At 39.0% G+C, this 20,975-nt stretch overlaps 1 protein-coding gene across 11 annotated transcripts in view; it reads left to right on the plus strand.

The window, feature by feature from the left end:
• Positions 1–435: 435 nt before the first annotated feature.
• The window catches only part of LOC136007268 (uncharacterized), a 161,253-nt gene continuing 140,713 nt past the window's right edge, over positions 436–20,975 (plus strand). For all 11 annotated transcript variants that reach the window (XM_065665187.1, XM_065665181.1, XM_065665183.1 and 8 more), the window contains exon 1: positions 436–1,600. In XM_065665187.1, coding sequence (XP_065521259.1) covers positions 463–1,311 — 849 coding nt within the window. In that variant the 5' untranslated portion in view covers positions 436–462 and the 3' untranslated portion in view covers positions 1,312–1,600. The remainder of the gene's footprint in view (positions 1,601–20,975) is intronic.

A 20,975-nucleotide genomic window follows, 5' to 3' on the forward strand; every position in this document is an offset into this window, starting at 1 on the left:
CCATAAACTTCACTGTCTTAACAGGTGTCCTGGGTTCAGTAGCAGCAGTAGTCATTTTTCTCCTTCTTAGGAGCTAGTACAGTGCTGTGTTTTGATCTTTTGGCCTGGGAACAGTGCTGATAACGCCGATGTTTTCAGTTGCTGCTCGAATGTTTGGTCTGGCCAAGGACTTCCTGAGTCTCATGCTCCGCCAGGGAGGAGTTCTTTTTTGGCGCCCAATGTGGGGCTCGAAGGGTTGAGATAATGACAGAGATGATTGGATTAATAGTCTTCACAATGCTGATTTATTGGCCCTCAAAGTTGTTTCTCTTGCTCTCACAGTTTCAGAATGCTGTACGTTACTTAGAGCCGGTATTTGCTGTGTTAGTGTTTATCAAGTGTGGGGCTTGGGCTAAGGTTCTTGTTTCACTGTACTTTATGGCAACGACTTGTAATACGGTTGGGCTCCAGCAGCAGGGCGTCATGGCCGTGGCCGTGGGCTTGTACCTGGCCGTCCCGCTGCTCTTCACCGTCCTGGCCCTTGTCCTCGCCTCCGTCTTCGTGAGGCTGCGGGGAGCCGAGGGGGAGCGGCCCCGGGAGCCGGCGGCGGCCGAAGCGGCCCGGGAGAGCGGCCCCGGGGAACAGGCGGCGGCGGGAGAGGGGCCCGAGGCCGGGAGGAAGGCGGCTGCTGAGCGGCGGGAGGGGGCGGCGGAGGAGCCGAGCCCCGCGGAGGAGCCGAGCCCCGTGGAGGAGCCGAGCCCCGCGGCCGAGCGCAGCCCCGCGGTGGCCGAGAGCGTCCCCCGGCAGCCGCCCGCCTCGCCCCATGAGGACGCAGCAGTGCACGCAGCATTTCCCAGCACGGCAGAGGAGGAAGAGCTGCACCCAGGAAGAGAGAAGCTGGTGGTGGGAGAGCCGGCAAGCACAGCAGCTGCACCAGCCCCAGGGACAAGCACAGCAGCGTCATTGGAGAGTTCTGAAGGGTTTGAATGGCCTTTGGGCACCCTTGGGACCTCCCTGCTGATTGTGATGGGGATCAGCATGCTGGCACACACGCACAAGAGTATGTTCTACCCACCACCATTTTGTCTGATCTCAGAAGTTAACCACAGTCGGGTTCGGGTCTTGTCTAGAGTTAGACGATACAGGAGGAGCAGGAGATTTTCCCCAAAGCTGGACAGTCATGAGTGGCAGGGTGTGTGGGACAGTATGAGCGAGTATCTGGTCCACTGGACCCCTCCAATGCTTTGGAAGCATCGGAGATGGAAGGCAGCTCTATGGAGTCCCCAGCAACAAGCTGCAGAAACTGCTGAAGGGGACAGTGAATTATTTTGAGCCTGGTGGGCCCATGGCACTTCAGGCCATCAGGGCAGAGATGCAACATAGAGACGGACTCATGATCGAGGGGTGGACTTAGCAATGGACACTATTGCCCAGGTTATTCATGAGTGTGAACACTGCACACAGCCTCTCCTGCTCTGAGAGACTGTTACAAGAGATGGAGCCTGACATCATGGACCAGATGGACTCAGCAGCTTTATAGGGATTGGTTCATGCACTAAGATAAGAGTGCACTGAGAGTGATGGTATATTGAAAATGTGGGATCTGAGCACGACGTGAATGGTATGGAATAAAGGGTGGATACTGTCCTGGGTTCAGCAGTAGCAGTCATTTTTTTCCTTCTTAGTAGCTAGTACAGTGCTGTGCTTTGATCTTTTGGCCTGAGAACAGTGCTGATAACGCCGATGTTTTCAGTTGCTGCTCGAATGTTTGGTCTGGCCAAGGACTTTCTGAGCCTCATGCTCTGCCAGGGACGAGGGGAGGCCGGGAGGAAGCAGAGACAGGACACCTGACCCAAACTGACCAAAGAGGTATTCCATACCACAGCACGTCATGCCCAGGAGGTAACGGAGAGTTACCCAGAAGGGCTAGAGGGACTGCAGGGTTGGATGAGGTATCAGTCGGTGCTCGGCTGGGGGGAGTGGGGTGAGTTATTGGTCGGCTGGTGTTGAGGTGTTGTATTCTTTCCTCTTGTTATTTCCTTTATCATTATTATTATTATTGGTGGTAGCAGTAGTGATTTGTGTTATACCTTACTTACTAAACTGTTCTTATCTCAACCCATGGGAGTTGCATTCTTTTCGATTCTCCTCTCTTTCCCTCCAGGAGCAGGGGGAGGGCAAGAAGGGGGGGAGTGAGTGAACGAGGTTTGTGGTTGGGTTTAAACCACGACAACAGGATGGAAGTCAGATTCAGAAGTGTGTAGATCTCAGGTTTTTCTTGTGAACCCTTTTTGTAGCTGACAGTTGCATTGTACTCTGCCACAGTGTCTAGCTGTAATGTCCAGTGGTGCTGGGCACCTCAGACAGCAGTAATGACATTTCAGGGTGAATCTCTACAACACTTTCAGGTTTATGCTGTTGTGCCTTCCAGACTTAAGGACATCCGATATATCTATTTGCTTTAATACTGTTTGTTTATACCAAGCTGATGTAGTTCCTCTGACCTTTCCTGCTACAAAGAGTGAGTATGAGATCCGTCCAACATTTTCAGCAAGGACCAGCAACGCAAAGCAGTGACTGAGCCTCTGTGCTATGGCATTATATACACATATGGCATCTCAGGTACACTTCTGTTTTCAAACTGTCCCTCTGAATTCCTTTTTGGCTTGTTCCTTTTATGTATTTTCAAACTTTTTGCTCTGAAAGCTCTTTACAAGGCACTCCTGAAATCCTTTTTTTAGTGCTCTTAAGTTCTATTTTAGGTTGGTTCTCCCATGAGGGAGGTTTTCATAGTCTTTTGTATAGGCTTTCATATTCTTCTGAATTGAACAAGCTTTCAATTCCTTAAATGCTGATATTTTCTGTAAGATGGCTGCTATAACATTCTTTCCTATTGAGGCTTGATTGGGTTTTATTTCATATGCAAGATTTATTATTTTTTTTAATTTACTCCACTTGCTAGAATCTTTTAAAAGTGTGCTCTGCAGATGTGTAATAGAGCCTGGTTTCTCATTTAGTTTTGATATTTTTATTTCATATGCATTCTTATTGATCAGTTTAGTTATTTTTTGAATTAATTTACAGATTAGCTTGTTTCTTATTGCTCAGTTCGCATTGACATCTTGATTTTTCTGTATTTCAGAGTCCCATTAGTTACACTACTCTCATGTTTTTCTCAAGAGCGTGTCCAGTCATTTCCAAAATCTTACTGTGTTGAATATTTAACTTACGAGGTTAGTATTAATTTTGACCCTTTGGGGATTCAAATCAGCATTTCTGATTTTCACTTGGCTTGACATTTATTAATTAGCAACTTAAAATATATTTTGTTATTCATGCATGGGATGGCTGTAAGTTCATCTACTCACTGAAGAAAAAAAGATATGGAATAGATTCTCTTTTTGTTCAAAGGTCAGATTTTTTTATTTGACAAAGGATAATATTTATCCTTGTTCTGTCTCTGTATCACTGAGTATTTCAGTTATTGAAATTGTTGTTTTTTGACTTGTACAAAATCCTAGACCTACTGAAATTAACAAGAATTTTGCCACTGGGGGGATGAATTTTAACCTGTTGCCTTCCTGAAACTTCAGAATGACGCAGCCACCTTTTTAGTTAACCTTCATATTGCATATGACAAACATTCATCTCTGTGTGCTTATGCCATTTAGGGACTTCGTACTTTCTCTCTGGTAATAAAGTGTGTGTTTCTCTGTTCATTGTATATATAAACTATTACAGTTAAGTCTATGTTTCTAATAGTATTAATTTCTATTATAGAACAAATGCCAGCTTCCTAAAATGGAATCTAGACTATAATTTTCCCATTTACTTAGTTTCTATTACTTTATGCTCTCTGCTCCTTTCCCAAATGCTAACTAAAATGCCCATTGTTCCTGAATTGGGATGAGATTGCTTATAGGAAAATGTAGCAGAAAATTGTCATTGCTTTTAGGACGTATTCTTTGTTTGCAGTAGCTTCTTCTGTCATCACAAAGCTCTCATTTTGCCATGTCGCAGCAACTTGTGTTTTTCTGTTGAGCCTTTTGAATACACAGGCAGAAAATATAACATTCAAATACCAGTGCATAAAATTACGAGGTTTAGCAAACAATCCACTGGAGAGGCATCAGGTTATATATTTACCTTAGCTCTACCTCCATTATTTCTGCACTTCCCTGCAATAGTAATAAAATGTGTTCACTAGGCTTTTTGAATGCAATAAGAATTTTAATTTACTCTGGAGGAAGAGCTAGTTCATAACTCAATAGAACTGACTGGGCTCGTAAGTTATTTAGTTCAGCTCCTTGTGATAAAGTCTGGACAAGAAGCCATTTATTATGTTTTGTCTGCCCTCTCAGCCCTGTAAGTTGACTCAGAGCTAAACAATTAAAGTGGCAAATTGATTTGTTTACAATGCAAATCTGAGCTAGATTGGACATAATGCAGAAGGCATAACCAATTACATGTTTCATAGTGTAGGTTAGCCTGACATGAAATAGATTTAACTGATCTGTGCTCAGGGATGTTGTACAGTTACTGATTCATAACTGCCTTATAGTTCTCAGTGGCTGTAAAGGATCTGACACTGCTGCCCTCAGAACTGCTCAGGCGCACACTTGTGAGAATACAGTATTGCTTCGCCCTTACTTTTACTATGCTGGGTAGTATGGAAAAGTTTTCCACGTATAATTTTTTGTGGGGAATAAAAAAGAGCCTCTGTCTGAGATAAGTGGTGTACATATGTATGTATAAATTGGGATTTTGGTTTAGTTAGAGAAAAATTGAATGCAAATAGGAATGTAAAAAAATAAAAAATAAAAAATGAAACAGTGCCAAGTAAACATATTATTATAAAGCATTAAATGAAGAATTGTGTTTTTCCTTGCATAGCCTTTGTGCAAAATCTGAAGAAAGCAGTCTTACAAAAGTTATATTGTCAACAGAGTAATTCATTAATCAGTGTTGTCCCTCTGAGTCTAAGCTTCAGGAGCACATAGGAAAGGCTGTACCTCAGCACGTGAGAGGTGGTGTGTTAGTCTCCCTGCAGCACAGTCCTGTAAGCCTTGAGGTAAAGTTGACTGTCATGTAAATTCTTTTCTTGCTTGTCTTTGCAATCAAGTCTTCCCCACCCCAACCCTCCAACAGGCCTGTTCTGCAGGGGATTTGCAGCCAATTCTCAGTGGTCTGACTTCAGTTTCATAGTCATACTACTATAAGCTATTTAGATATTTTTTCCTTCTTGTTACATGCTTGTTCTCATTTTATATAATATATGCATAGAATAACACAGCAACTCTTTTTTTTTTTTTTTTTTTTTTAGGCAGGTGAATTATTTTCATGAATACTAGGTCACAATCTCTTCATGATGACCAGATATCAAATCTGGTTTTAACACTAAACATAGTGCATAACAGTGGCAAAAAAGGTCCATTTCTGAAAGTGGCTGGAGGCTATGCTTCCTTGTTGATTTTTCAGAACCAGTGATTTAAATTCTCAGGGAGGCAGCTTATTGAATACTGTGGCTTTTTAAAAAGCAGACACAAATATGTGAGTAACCTTTCATTTGGAGTTGGGCACTAGAGAAAATCTGAACTGATACATAGATTTGCATATTTGGTACATGAAAATGTCTCTATTGAATTAATAGATGGAAAGACTTAAACTATTTGCTCCTTTGTCACCACTACTGCTTGGCTGACCTCTTAAAATAATTTGGGAAATTTTTGAATTGTCAGGTGTAATGGATTCTATAATGTGAAAAATTTAATGCAGCCTAAGGGACTCTAAACCACATGATTGCTATAATTTTTTGTGAGAGTGTGGATCAGTTTAAAGCAATTGTCTCCCTTTTTATTAGAATGACATGAATTTTGATAGTTGTTCAGGATCTCTTATGCAAATAATGGTATTGGGGCATATGTTAGAAATTTCTTTTTTGAGCCATCTTCAAAGCAAACTGAAATCAAAGCATCAAGAACGTAGATCAAAATGATCAAATTCTCACATATATTAATATATATCTGTTTATGTATGTATTTTAATCAAGAGTTCAAAGGAATATTGTAAACACTATATTCCTGATTTCATTAATATAAAGCAAACATTTAAATCAGTGTTCAAGTGTCATCATGGTGAAGACAGTTGACTCTAAGAACTGAAAGATGCTTTACCTTATGTTAAAATAATAATACCCCTCTCCCTAAAATACTGAAAATAGTGAAATCATTCCCACTGGAAAAGCTCTTACCCTAAATATGGAATCATTACCAAATTTGTTGATTGGAAGAATAGCTACTGAAGATGAAATAAGTTTTCTCTGCAGCTATTTTTCTTCTCCTCTGTAAAAACTGTAATGTTGAAGATAAAATAGGTTGCATAAAGGGTTCAATTTCAATGGCTATGATCATTTTAGACTTTTTTTAAATCAGGACTTTTTAAAGTATTGTTCTGTTAGGAAGTGAGGATGTGTGAAAATTATATAGATATCAAATTCTACTGATTGTTTGCTTTGTACCTGATTATGTTAATGTATGTGGATCCTTCATGTTCTGTGGTGAATGCCTGAATCCGATATACCAGAATGCTTTCACTGTTTCAGTAAATTAATAGTGCACATCTCTGGTTTGCTGTCTATACTTATAAACCAATTCATATTTCTGTAGCTGTCTGTATTTCCTTCTGTGTTTTTGTACCAAATTAATCACAGACGGCTTTTAGCAAATTCACAAGAGTTCTGGTTTGGGTGATAAAAATCACCCATTTTCTTGGAAGCTTTTTTTCTGACTAATAGGATGAAATTAAAAATTACACTTATTCGGATAAATAATCATAATTTAGAAAACTGATGTCCCAGTCAATTTTTGGTTTCTGAGTTTTTTAAAATGTTATTATTGGGAACAGAGTCTCTAAATATTATTGATAGTTTCATTACCAAAAGTGGTTAATATTAGCATGCATTTGTATTACTTACTCTTCTACCGATGATTTCCAAGGTACTCATTCTAACTATTTTTATTGCTGTTTTAACCTGACATTTGTTCCTAATTATTTTGTTAGTTACCATGTTTAATGTACTAGCATATTAACTCCAGTCTAAATTTCAACATAATTGCAATGGGGATAGTTTCCATCAAGTTCTTAATTTACAATGAAGAAATATTTCCTGTTTATATTTTTATAAAATGACCAGGGATTTGGAGAATGTTGTACAGTTAGAAACTCTGATATGAAGAAGTTGTTTTGCAAGTTTACAAACTTTGCTGCAATCTAAGTGTCTGTCAGTATATATCTGACAACAACCCCCAAAATATTCTTGGTAGGGTGGATAATTAAATCAGCCATTAAATGTTGATGTGCAGCTGTTGGCATAGAAATAATTTAAAGCAGTGGTTAACTAAGCCTTAAGAAAATCAGTTTTGCCATGTTTGGTGTCATAAATTGGGAACTGGAGCAATGGAAAAATACCAGTGATGGTCACAAACTGCTATAGACCAAGTTGAGCAGAGGCAGAATGGAAGAAGAGCATCCATCTCCTGCTCTTCCTCTGGCTTGTGCATCCTCATTACTAAATTGCTGTTGTGTTATATGGCTATGGGTGTGTTTGTTGTGGTTTTAGATAATGATTCAGAATGAATGATTTTAGGTGATGATTCAGAAGATTAAAACTTACCATGCAAGTATTAGAAAGATGTGAGAACTAGCTCCAAAACTTGTAGGTAGGTAATACCTAGAGAAAGGCAGAAGTGAATTTTAGGCTGTGTGGTGATCAAGGCAAGTTCTTCTCCTGGGAAGATACATGAACATCTTATATGGCAGAAAAAAAATTATCTCTTCATTTCTATCCTTGGACACAGTTTGCCACTTTTTGCATAGTCATGTCCAAAATCAAGTTCTTGACATACCATATTTAAGCAAATAATTTCCCCCTTCAACAAAACCTAATCCTTAAACTAATTTACTTATTACTTTGCCTGGCTCTGGCCCCTTCTTTACTATAACAAGCACTTATTTTTATTTCTGTTACCCCAGTACTTAGGGCACATTGTTGCAAACAGCTGAGTAGGCAAAACTCAGGTGCTGCTCTGTCCTCCCTTTTCTCTTGTTTCTGGATAATTGGTCCTGGTTCCTTTCTTGTGCCAGCACTGGTATCAAACTGGTCCATTTGTGAGCTTTACCAGCTTGCAGTTTTCTTTGCTGAGCTAGTTTTCTGTTGTGCCCATCAGGTGGTTTTGGCTCAAGGAGGAATCTAGTGACTGTGAAATCTATGGCAAAATAAAGAGTGGAAGCATGTCACTGGGAAGTAGGGATGAAAGGATGTAGGAACAGCACTTCTTCCCAGTGGTCCCTCACTTGGCCTATGCCTCTCTTAAAAACTCAGTCTGAAATGTTTGGTCAGGTATTAAGTTGATGTTTAATGTCAGACAGGAAAAGAAAGACAGCTGCTGCCAAAGTATCTAACAGTCTAAGTAGGTGCATGAGGCAGCAAATATGTATAGACAAGAAAGTACAAGATCAGTGAGACAATGCTGCCTGCTCTCAGCATGTCAGCAACCCCCCTAATGTCAAAATTAAGTTTTAAGGAGAAGTGGGACAACTTGGCTCATTTTCAGAAAGCAGCTCTCTTCAGATTGACAGAGTACAAGGAAGTAGTGATAAAAGTCACATTAGTTTTAGCTGTTTGTTAGAAATTAACTGCTTTTGAAGTAAAGAGCATTTTTCTTTTTTTTTTTTTTTGTCTATGTACTGTGCATGCATATGATTTTGGGGTCACTTTACTATAAAATTACACACTTCAAATTAAATCTTGAAATCATAAAAAAAAAAAAAGAAACAAGAATGAAACAACCACCTACCAAAAATAAACAAAACCAAAATAAACTCAGCCAATTATTAATCCTGAACCTATAATTTTACTCTATCTCACTATATTTAACACTAGCTATTCACTCAGATCTATGAAAGGATCTTGGTCATTGCACATTCAAAGGCCTCTTAAGACATTTCTAGCACCTAGGATCTGATATTCAGATAGAATTAATCCATCTATTACCACTGCAAGTCATTACTCGTAATTTAGAGTAGTTGTCTTTAGGGAGAGGTTTACAGGTGGTTAGGAAGAAACAGAAGACCTGTTGCTCTGTGTAGCATTTTTGTCAACTTGACATCACACATCTGACTTTCCAAATTCTAAAGAAAGAGAAAAAGATTGAACTAGAGATTATTTAATATTACAGAACAATTGGTTTACATTTTGTTCTATGGTTTTGATGCCTCATTTTTTGTCATCATTGATTGGTCTTTCAAAAACTGCTGTATAATATGTGTCAGTGCGACTTACTGATTGTTCTTGCATGACCTAAACAGCACTTCACTGATGCCATGTGCCACTTATAATTCTTCTCTAAATCAATAAGAGCAATTGAATAATTGAATAAGTGAATAAGAGCGTTAGACACTGTCCCACACGACATCCCAGTCTCTGCATGCTTCAGGCTCCTGGCTGGTTACCTTCCTCTTCCCCACTTTCTGCCTCACCCTGTGCTTCACTCCTCTTTCCTCCTTACTTGCTCCTATACTCCCTAGGAAAGGCTCCCCCCGCCACCCACAGGGTCTTGCCATCCTCAGTTCTCAGTGCAACATATAAACCAAGAACAAACAAATAGTCTATCATGGTGGTCATAACTGGAGAATTGAGCAACTTCAGAGTAAATGCTCATATAGAATACCAGGTTGTTACCAATAAACAGGATTAATATTGGGCAGGTGCGGTGATAGAGACTCTTGGGAACTTGTCCCAGCCTTTTCCTGAGGTGTACTGAAAGGGGCTAGCTAAGCTCTGGCACAGGCTGCCCAGATCATTTGTCACAGAGCCCCATTTGTGCTTGCCACAGAGACTTTTCTCTCCTCACATCAAAAGTTATCAGCCTGGGCTTGATGCCACCTGTGTTGTACTGCTTTTCAGTTGCCCTTATGAATGAATGGAGAAGGACTTCAAAGGGAATGCAAATGTCCTGCTCACCGTCAGCTTTGATGTGCATCCCTTCTCCCATTGCTGCCACTTTCCAGCTCTAACCTGGCAGTGAAGGTTATTTCTCACTGGGAGCTAGTGTCAGAAGGAGGAAACTGAAATCATTGATGTTAGTAATTTGGTTTTATTTTGCTTTTTCCTTAGTTTTATAATGTATGCTTGAACTCAGCTTCTCAGTAAATGCTTACAGATAGCCATCCTTCTTATTCAAAATAAAGTTCTAAAGCTTCTGTATACAGCTGAGGATACACTCAGGAGAGTGTCAGTTTGACAGCTCTTAGTAGTGGGAGGCTGTAAACGGTTTATAATATTACAGCCACGCGAAACTACTCAAAAGAGGGGGCACCCAAAGCTGTAGTGTCATTGAGGCTGTGGGTGAACTTGAAAGTTGCAGGAATTGCTCTTTCCATTATGCTTTCCAGGCCAGTAAAAGCAAATTACTTTAAAAGCAGAATTTGGGAAACAAACACAAGTTGTGGAAAGTTAAAGTCTAGAAGGTCAAAATGCCAGATACTTAGTGGGAAAAGAATCCTTTTTTTATAATGTAACATTTGTTTCAAAATTGCACACTTTCGTCTCTTATTCGCTCTCAGATACCATGCTTGAACTCTCCTTTGCTCTTTTCTCCTGTATTTCTTTTCCTGTGCTGTCTTTTATGTTTGGAAATCCTTATGTGAACTATATACAGCAGTACCTTTTTTTTTGCTTCAAGCCATACCTCAGGAGGTATCAGAGTAATACCTGATTTAACTTCATCTAAAATAAATGTGTTTAAAATAACTAGAAAACTGTTGGTCTGTGAAACACTGCTGTTTTGTCTGTGTGATGGTACTGTCCTCATACTCTGTTCCATTTTTTCTTTCATATGTATATGTATTATATATGCTATATATGTGATTTTTTTTGCCATTATTGAGGCTATAGACTGTACTGACCTGAGAAATGCTGAGTTTCAGGATTTGCTTGGGCTTTGCTCTTGACTGAGAGAGTGTGGCTACATATTTTTAGTCTTTTATGGTCTTTCCATACATGAATTAGCTTGTTTGGTCCTATCTCCATGAATACTTTAGATACTAAATATTCCAATAGGTTTACAGAATGTAAAGACAGGATTACTTTTTTTAAAGGAGCATTGTCAAAACTAGTTGGAAAGCAGAATAAGACTGAGAGGCAAATGTCTCAGCATGGTCAAGCTAGATGTTTTTCCGTGATTACAGGAAGCAATAAACTCTTTGGTACAAAAAAAATCTAGTTCTTAAGCAAAAAACAAAGGCAAGACTCATGTTCTTAGTGTACAGCAGCAAATCATCCAAAATTAATGGCTCTGAGAGAACCTTTAGCTTTTCCTCACTGGCTACTAACTTGTGTCCTTTGAAGATTTTTATCCGTTGGTTCTTTCTGATTGCATATTTGAACATTTTCACATTGATGGAAATATTCAAGCTCTTGTAGATTACTGCTCAACTTGACGTTTTTACATGTCACGTAGAGTGGAGAGAGTGGAGCTTTGTAAAAGTTCTGTTCCAAAAAGATGGAGATAGCACAATTGTGGAGGACGAAAAAAACCAAAAAACAAACAAACAAAAAAAACCCCCAGTGATTAAACAAAGTCTCTCTTTAGTTGAATATAACAGTGTAAGTTATGTTAATCTGGTAGAAATTGGTAGAGTTAATTACCATCCTATATTTTATAGTAGCTATGAGACACAGGAAAGAAGTATTTTAATCCAAAATAAAGGCAGCTAGTTAGAAGTATTGATGTTCTGTTTGAAGAAAGCTTGGCTGATTATTGGTACACAAAGGGGTATATTTGTGTGTCTGAATTTTCTCACACAAGAAGGAGGGAGAGCATGTGGAAATTGAGAAGGAATATTTTATGAAACCTGAGCAGATGCAAGTTGTGTTTTTCCAGGGCAAATATTTGTAACAGGATGAAGGAGTTCTGGTGCTGTGAGAAGTAATTGTCTCGGCTCACTTCTCCTGTGTTTAAAGAAACAGAATTGAATACATTCTTATAAACAAGTATTTTGAATCAGAACTCTGATTTGAACATCAGTCTCTGCTTCCAACTGATATAAACCACAAGACCCTGATTTTTTTATTTGGGTACATAAGAATTATAACTGTGCCTAGGACTGACTTTGCAGAAGCAAATTTCTTGCTCTTCTCAGTGTTTTACTCAGATAATTACTATGGGATTTTACAAAGTCCCATCTTGTCATATTGGTACAACTCTACCTTCTCTTTAGTCTTCTGAAGCTTTGCCAGTTGACAGAAGTCACTGACAGCCTAGAAAGATGCTTGGCTTGTTCTTTTAAAGCATTTCAGTTATCTGGGTCTGCTGATTTTGAAAATGTCGGACTTCAAAAGCTGCTAGCTAACATTTTCCTGAGTTAATACAGAAAAGTGCTCCACCACTTCCTGAGACATACCACTTTGTCTCTGAAGTATGCAGCAGAAATATTTATTGAACACTTCTGGCTTTTATGAATTACAATTAATCATTACATTGCTACCATAATTTTAACATGCCACTGTTATCATTTGGATTCTTTTTACTACTAAATGCTTAAAAGCTCTTCTGTTTGTAACAACATAGTTGCATTTTTAATTGGAAACAACCTGTAAGTACCCCTGAGACATGCCTTTCAAACTCTACATTACTCTACCACAAAACATAATGTAGAAAGGCAACAGACTTTGAAAGTTTAGAAGTAGGATTTTGAAAGAGGAGGAGGTGGTTTGGCACATAAAACTGAGACATCTGGAAGCTAAGAGACAGAGGGTAAACATGTCTGTGGTTCATATTTGTTGTGCATCATGTTCCTTGGCATGGCTGGGAATGCAGTACGAATCAAAGCTGTTTGCGATTTTGTAGAAATAAATCGGGAGCAAACACTTTCTTTTTAGGGTATTTATTTGTGGGCAATCATCTGATATTTTTACAGTGAACTTATGTAGGCCTCAGCATTTTTTATTCTTCTGGGCAGAAAATTGATGCCGGCCAACACTAACTCTTACTGGTTCCAGGATGAGAACACAAATAAGCACATTATGCTGTCTGCCTGTTACGACTCTCCACCTCCGGTTCTGGAATGCAATATTTTGCAGGATGATTAGGTATATGTCAGTCTAATGTATTCCTTTTCTCAGTTCCACTGCCAAGCATAGCATTATTTCATTAAAAACTTGTCATAAGGACTATCAGTGCTTCCAAGCACTCAAGCTGTAAGGTACACAATTTCTGTGTTGGCAGATGGGCTACACATTACAGATTTACATTGGGTATACTACGCAGCTAAGAAAAGGCAGTAAATATATGAATTAATATAGTAATTAATATTAACTAATAATATTAATAGTACAACTTATAATGTCTAATGATTAGATTTGTTAGCTGTTCAATGTTCTAAATTTAGGGCTTACATTTGTGTAGGAGTCATTTATGATCATGATGCTTTTTACACTGTTAATGGACATATTAATAGTGACATATATTTTCGTGATTTTTAATGAATTGTGATTGATACAACTTGGGTACCAGAGTGAACATAGCACGATGAATTATGTCTGCTTATGGTATTTTTCCCCCTTTATGACTAAGGTGCCATAGCTGATGCAGTAGACCAATGACTGTGATTTTTGTGATTTATAACTCCCTTTCTTATCCTTTTGTTTAACATTATCTTATCTACTCTGCAGTATCTTAGAGGCAACAAGAGCAGTAAATTATTTGAGAACATACTTGGTTGTGCAATTGCACCTCTTTCTTTAAACTTTGCATAAAATGTTTATAAAAATATGATAGATCTCGTAAGCTGTAGATTCTTTTGGCATTTATGTGCACAGAAATGTGAGGTGAAAAGGTTTTTACCACATTTTCATTCAGTGAGTGTACAGCCAGAACAGCGTGGTGCTTGCAGAGGGACCTTACTTCCCTCTTGTAGTTGCTTTCCTTGGGTTTGGGTCAAACTTGTGATTGTAGAATTGCAGCACCAGGTCACATAACTAACAATATAAACTGCTGCAGATGCTTGCAGTTTCAAGCAGAGTTTGTTAGTATGAGTGATGCACTTTTAAAACAAAAGGCAATATGTCTATGTTGAATGCATACTGAATATGGAAATTCGTGTCCCGCGAGGCAGGTGCACAATAAGGTTGCTGAAAGATAGTATTGCAAACCTTTTAGCCATTTAGTCTCACACCAGGCTTGAGGAATCTCTTTGCACACTTAAAATGTTTAAATGTTCAAAATGTTTTTCTGAATACATCTTCAGTAATTTAGTTAGGTAGTTCAGCATGAAACTACTTTCAAAGTACTTAAGCACAAGCTTAACATTAGGTATTTGCTGGATCAAGGTCTGTAGTGAAAAATAAGGCAAATTTCCCCACTAACTAATTAGTGCTGCAATATCTATGTATATTATATGCAATATGTTAAAAAAGTATGTTTAATAGCTGGACTTGAATATTTGTTTAGAAAGTTTTCTAAACCTAGAATTTTGTTTTATTACTTTAGGTACTCAATATGCAGAGTTGCCATTGGAAAAAAAAAGACATCAGGGAAGGGTTTGTGCTGAGGTCTTTCGGCAGTCTGTTGTTCTCCTTGCCTATGAAGCTTTATTTCTTATTCCTTCAAAAAGAAAAATCATCCTGCAACACTATAACACATAGTGCTTGTCCGTGCTAATGAACCCTTAATACAATGCAGGTATCTTGACCTTAAGGCAAAGTTTCATTTCCTCAATGATGATGTATAAATGAGTCTATTTCCGATCTCTTCTTAAAGTGTCTTGTCACCCACTGCAGCCCTCAAAGACATTTTGCACTGACCACTGGTGTTATAAGACATTGAGGATAACAGTTACATTCTACATTCTGTCACTTCTGCCTTCAGTTCACCACCGAAGACATTTCATCCTGTAGGATGGATGAGTGACTTTGTGTGTGCGTGTGTATGTGTGTGAGCACCTTAAAATAATTATTTGTTTCTTTTTTGGCTTGTTTCTTCTGAATATACAGATTCAGATGATAAAGGCACACAGTGAAATAGTTTATTTTGAAAATTTTTCTAACATCTTTGGAGAAATATTCTTTAAGGATTAATTTTGCAATGTTTTTTCTATTTTTAATTTTAAGCATGCGTGATGATCAAGCAATTCTTCAAAAGCAGGAACACAAGCCCCCTGGGACTGTACCATTCCTAAGTACTCTCCAAACTTCTGCTTTTTGCTGTTGGTACTTTGAAACCTTGAGACTTTCAAATTAGTTTTTAATGAGTTATAGGTACTAAAAGACAAAACTCTTAATTCAGAGGCTCTCCCAGGATGCTGTGCTGAGTGACATGACCTTTTGCACTGTAGAAGTGACATTTCTGACACCATGCAATTTGCTGGGATTTTAAGTATACAGAGATTGTTCTAAAATTAAATAGCTGAGGAAGGTTCTCTCATATCAGTCACAGAAGTTGGTGTACACTGTCATTAACTGTTTTCTGCCCTCATTCAGCCATGCTTTGGATGTGAGTATATTTTTGTATATTTACCTGTGGCAAACAGAAACAGTGGAATGGATAAAACAAATATAGCAGCTTCTAAGTTCTTCCTGTGATGGACTTTTTAATTCTTACGATTTTACTTGTTGAAACAAAACACAACACAAATCCCACTACCCGCCAAAATAAGCAACTCTTTGAGAGTATTTTTTTTTATAGCTTCTCTAAATCTGTGCAAATGAGAGTCCTAAAGTTATCTGGATTACCTTGTTCTTTTCAATGTGAGCGAGGTAGATCAAAGGCCAGATCTCAGCCCTGAAGGCTGTGTGCAACAGATGCTGTTACAATGTTAAAGCAATAATTTATCACTGCTGTGTGTTCTCTGCATTACAAACAAAGTAATTTCACTTCTGAACTGCATTAATTCATTGTTTGCATTCTTTGCATACTTCTTGGCCGTTTCAGCTCATCATCCTCTCATATGGCAAGCAGAGCCTGAGCATGATTAGTAGCTAAGTTTTGAGTGATTCTGCTTAGGAAGTTTGTGCAGTCAACAAGTAGTGTTTGCCTTTGGCTAAGAGCTTTTCACTGCTTGAGCCATTTCATTTCTGCCACAGCTAAAACAATACACTGTTTAAAAAACAAACAAACCCCTCCTGAACCCCTCCAACACCTGTTGATATTGTATCCATATTTGAGCTCTCTAAAGGAAGAAATATTAGGCATGTTCTATGCTTTCATATTTTACCGTGTTTCTCAGTCATGATCCTAGTGAAAAATAATTATTCTAGTTTATATGGGTTTTGCACGAAATATGTTGATATTTAAACTCAAAAGTTGTTTGGATTTTTGGTTGCCCAAGTAATAAAAATCTTTCTCCTCATTCTTTAACAGGAAAAGTTGAGAGGATGGTTACGTACAAGGAACACTTGTGAGATTCAGTGCTGACCTTGAGTTTTATGGTAGCATGTATCTTATTCTGGAAACTAATGCAAGCTTTGATTTTGCTTTGTTATTTAGGGAAATTATTTTGTTCCTTAAAGAATTTATCTCAACTCAGCATTCATTAAAACTGTCTTTAAATGATTGCAATGGGGAATTTTACAAATTTTGTGCAATATACTGCTATTTGCTCCATTTATACATAGTTTGTTAGAAAAAACACAGTGTTTACAAGGGGAGACAAGTGTGACTTTCATAGTTTATTCTGCACTCATTGAATTGCAAGAGCTTTATTTCAGGGTGATTTCAGGGTGATGTTTTTGCCAACAACCATTGGATGAGAAGACAAAATGGAAAGTTGCAGAATGGTAATTCTGGCAGTTGGTTTATTTATCTGTAAACAAAATGAATTTCAGCCAAACACAGCATTACCTTGCAGTGGCCTGCCTTCCTTTTCATACTGTGTGCATACTAATCATTCCATCTTGACATTTAGTTATTTCAGTTATTGCAGATATATCAGTGAGTGATAATTAGATGTGGCTTGGTAGCTCTAAAAAGATTTAAGCAGTTTTGTAACTCCAGAAAAGGAGACAAAATAAAATGCTTGGATAAGTTAGGATATGTGCTGTAAATATATACTAGTCCTGCAAAAGGACATACAGAAAGGATTCCAGGATGCTGTGAGATCTGAGGATAGCTTGCCCATGGTGAAACAGAACATAACATAAAAGAGATTTCCTATTGGATCTTTCTGTGGTTGCTCTTATTTAGTTTTCAGAACTCAGTAGCTACATTTCTGTAAATTCTCACTCTGGTGTATTTATTCACTTCTGTCTGCTTATTGGTATCCTTACACTTTGAAACTAACTTGGATATTTGGATAATTGGAGAAGGCTGAGGTTCTTAATGACTTCTCTGCCTCAGTCTTAACTGGCAAATGCTCTAACGACACCACCCAAGTCTTGGAAGGCAGACTCAGGGACTGTGAGAATGAAGACCTTGGGCCCACTGTAGGAGAGGATCTGGTTCGAGACCATCTTAAAAATCTGAACACGCACAAGTCCATGGGACCTGATGAAATCCATCCGCGGGTCCTGAAGGAGCTGGCAAATGAAGTTGCTAAGCCACTGTCCATTATATTTGAAAAACCGTGGCGGTCAGATGAAGTTCCCAATGACTGGAAAAAGGGAAATATAACCCCCATTTTCAAGAAAGGGAAAATGGAAGACCCAGGCAACTACAGACCAATCATTCTCACCTCTGTGCCTGGCAAAATCTTGGAGCACATTCTCTTGGAAGGCATGCTAAGGCACATGAAAAACAACAAGGTGCTTGGTGACAGCCAGCATGGCTTCACTTAGGGGAAATCCTGCCTGACCAATTTGGTGGCCTTCTATGAAGGGGCTATGGAACTGATGGACAGGGGTAGAGCAGTTGTCATCTACCTGGACTTGTGCAAAGTGTTTGACACTGTCCCACACGACATCCTTGTCTCTTAATTGGAGAGACATCAATTTGATAGATAGACCACTCTGTGGGTGAAGAACTGGCTAGATGGCCGCAGGCAAAGATTTGTGGTCAATGGCTCAATATTCAGGTGGAGACCAATAATGAGTGGTGTCCCTCAGGGATCAGTGTTGGGACTGGTCTTGTTCAACATCTTTGTCGCAAGTTTGCCGATGACACCAAGCTGTGTGGTTCGGTTGATACGCTGGAGGGAAGGGATGCCATCCAGGGGGACCTTGACACGCTTGTGAGGTGGGCTGATGCCAACTTTATGACGTTCAACCATGACAAGTGCAAGGTCCTACACCTGGGTCGGATCAGTCCCAGGCACAGCTACAGATTGTGCAAAGAAGAGATTCAGAGTGGCCCTGCAGAGAAGGACTTGGGGGTGCTGGTTGATGAGAAAATGAACATGAGCCAGCTCCAGTGTGCGCTCGCAGCCCAGAAAGCCAACCATATCCTGGGCTGCATCAAAAGGAGCGTGACCAGCAGGTCGAAGGAGGTGATCCTGCCCCTCTACTCTGCTCTTGTGAGACCTCACTTGGAGTACTGTATACAGTTCTGGTGTTCCCAACATAAAAAGGACATGGAACTGCTGGAACAAGTGCAGAGGAGGGCCACGAGGATGATCAGGGGACTGGAGCACCTCCCGTATGAAGACAGGCTGAGAAAGATGGGGCTGTTCAGCCTGGTGAAGAGAAGCTGTGTGGAGACCTCATAGCAGCCTTCCAGTATCTGGAGAGGGCCTACAAGGATGCTGGAGAGGGACTCTTCATCAGGGACTGTAATGATAGTAAAAGGGGTAACGGGGTCAAACTTAAACAGGGGAGGTTTAGTTTGGACATAAGGAGGAAGTTCTTTCCTGTAAGGGTGGTGAGGCACTGGAATGGGTTGCCCAGGGAAGCTGTGAATGCTCCATCCCTGACATTGTTCAAGGCCAGGTAGGACAGAGCCTTGGCTGGGATGGTTTAGTGTGAGGTGTCCCTGCTCATGGCGGGGAGACTGGAACTAGTTGATCTTAAGGTCTTTTCCAACCCTAACCATTAATTGATTCTATGATTCTATGATATAGATGAGATACTCCTTTTTAGCTGTCTCTATAGGTGAGATAGCTCTATTTTAGCTGATACTTTGTCATCTAATAAAATGTTGCTTTTGTTGACTGCTTAGGTAACAGTGCAAGGATGGTACATAGGGAGTGGTGAATGGCAGTGGGATTAACTCCCTGATCCTGAGCTACTTTGCTACATGGAGGTAGGTTTCCCTGCTACCTTGGTTTGATGAAAGAGCATGCCCTTAGAAGGCACTTAAAGATCAGTGGTGTAAAGTTTCTCAGCACTATGATGCCCTTTGTTCTGTGGGGTACTGCCTTCTCTGGGCTCTTCTGTGTGATAATTTCTCACAAAATTTAAAATGCTGGAGTATGTCCAAATGAGTGCAAGAAATGATAGTAACTGAAGCGTTAAAGAGAATTTAGAGCTTTAGAAATTTTTTTAAGCTGGGAAAATTTGACAGTATGAAAAACTGGGTACAAATAATCTACTTTATACAGTACCTGACAGATCACTCTTTTTTGTTATTGTTTTCTTCTCTCAAACTTGAATATTCCAATTAAGAAGAAAGGGTGGGTAAAAATCACTGTATGTCATGGAGCAGAGAGCATGCAGACATTCTTAGGAGGGAATTTAGCAGTAAGAAGCTAAGGATGGCCTTCCGTTTGTGCCGAGGATTAACAGTGCTGGTTGGGTAACTGAGGAAATCCCAGCTTGGTATATTTGCTTTAATGAAAGAGCTCTGCAAAACTTGATTTACAGGTCACTTTTAGGATCCACTAACCCATGCTGCAGAAAGGTAGATCTGGCATGAGCCCTACATTCAGTTTTACATTGCACTTACATGTTGCTGTTGTAATAACCAAGGCATTAAGGCTCAGGTCAAAATGTATTTTAGTATAAAGATGAGATAAAACCTTTTTTAATACACAGGTGCACCAGTGGCACTACTGTTTTAGTCTATATGATGTGTCCTTAACGTGAAATCCTATTTTTCACATAATGTAATAACAATACTGTGGTTGCCAGTGAGTGGTATTATAAAATGTGCAGTGAGATAAATGCTGTTATTATGGAAATCCTATTAGCAAGTCCCTATGTACTGTGCATGTAGCACAGATTTATTAACATAGTCTTCTGTAGTTACTTTCTTGAAAACAGTTTTACCTCCTATGAAATACGGTGCAATAATGCCATTAATAAACGTATCTAATTGCGATATATAACTGTGAAAGCCTGAATGGATTGGAATAGATTTGAAGAGGAGCAGGATTATTGCAGTGGGATGTATTGAACAACATATATTTTACATCCCTAATTTTTTGTACTACTGCATGTCAAGAGAAGCATTAAGTACATAGTCAGGCAACTAATGAAAAATGTAAGCCTTTTTATAAAGAGCTGTCAGTAGATGGCAATGTGACTATTTTATACGGACTTTTTATTCCATATGAGGCTTATGGCTTGTAATCATCTGCTGTTGCTGCTTAAATTATTACAATTTTTTTAAAAGATCTAAGAACCCTTTAAAACTATTCTTTAAATAATTGATAGTTACAAATGGAAATCTTAGTCCAGAATCTCCAAAAATGATCAAAATTTTTAAAAATTTCCAATAGTCAGGGATGAATAAAAATGATGTCACATAATGTGCCATCAGTAAATAGGAGATTATTGCACTTATGCCTCGTGTTGCTGCAGATTCAGTAAACCCATGTTTTATTGATAGGTCTTTGGCCATAACTCGTCCAAAAGTGTGGTGCTTATAATGAGCACCAGAAGGAATAACAAAAATAAACATGTTCTTGTGCTGTCTACAATGCATCCAGTGTAAGGCTTACCAGCATCTATTCTATCCTCTCCTCCCTCTTCATAATGAATCTAATCAGGGAGGAATAAAGTTCATCATCTGGCATTAAATTAGACATTATGGTCTTATCAAGTATGAACAACTGCAGCACAAATGTAT

This window comes from Lathamus discolor, chromosome 1, assembly GCF_037157495.1.
Source record: "Lathamus discolor isolate bLatDis1 chromosome 1, bLatDis1.hap1, whole genome shotgun sequence".
Classification (NCBI taxonomy): Eukaryota; Metazoa; Chordata; class Aves; order Psittaciformes; family Psittacidae; genus Lathamus; species Lathamus discolor.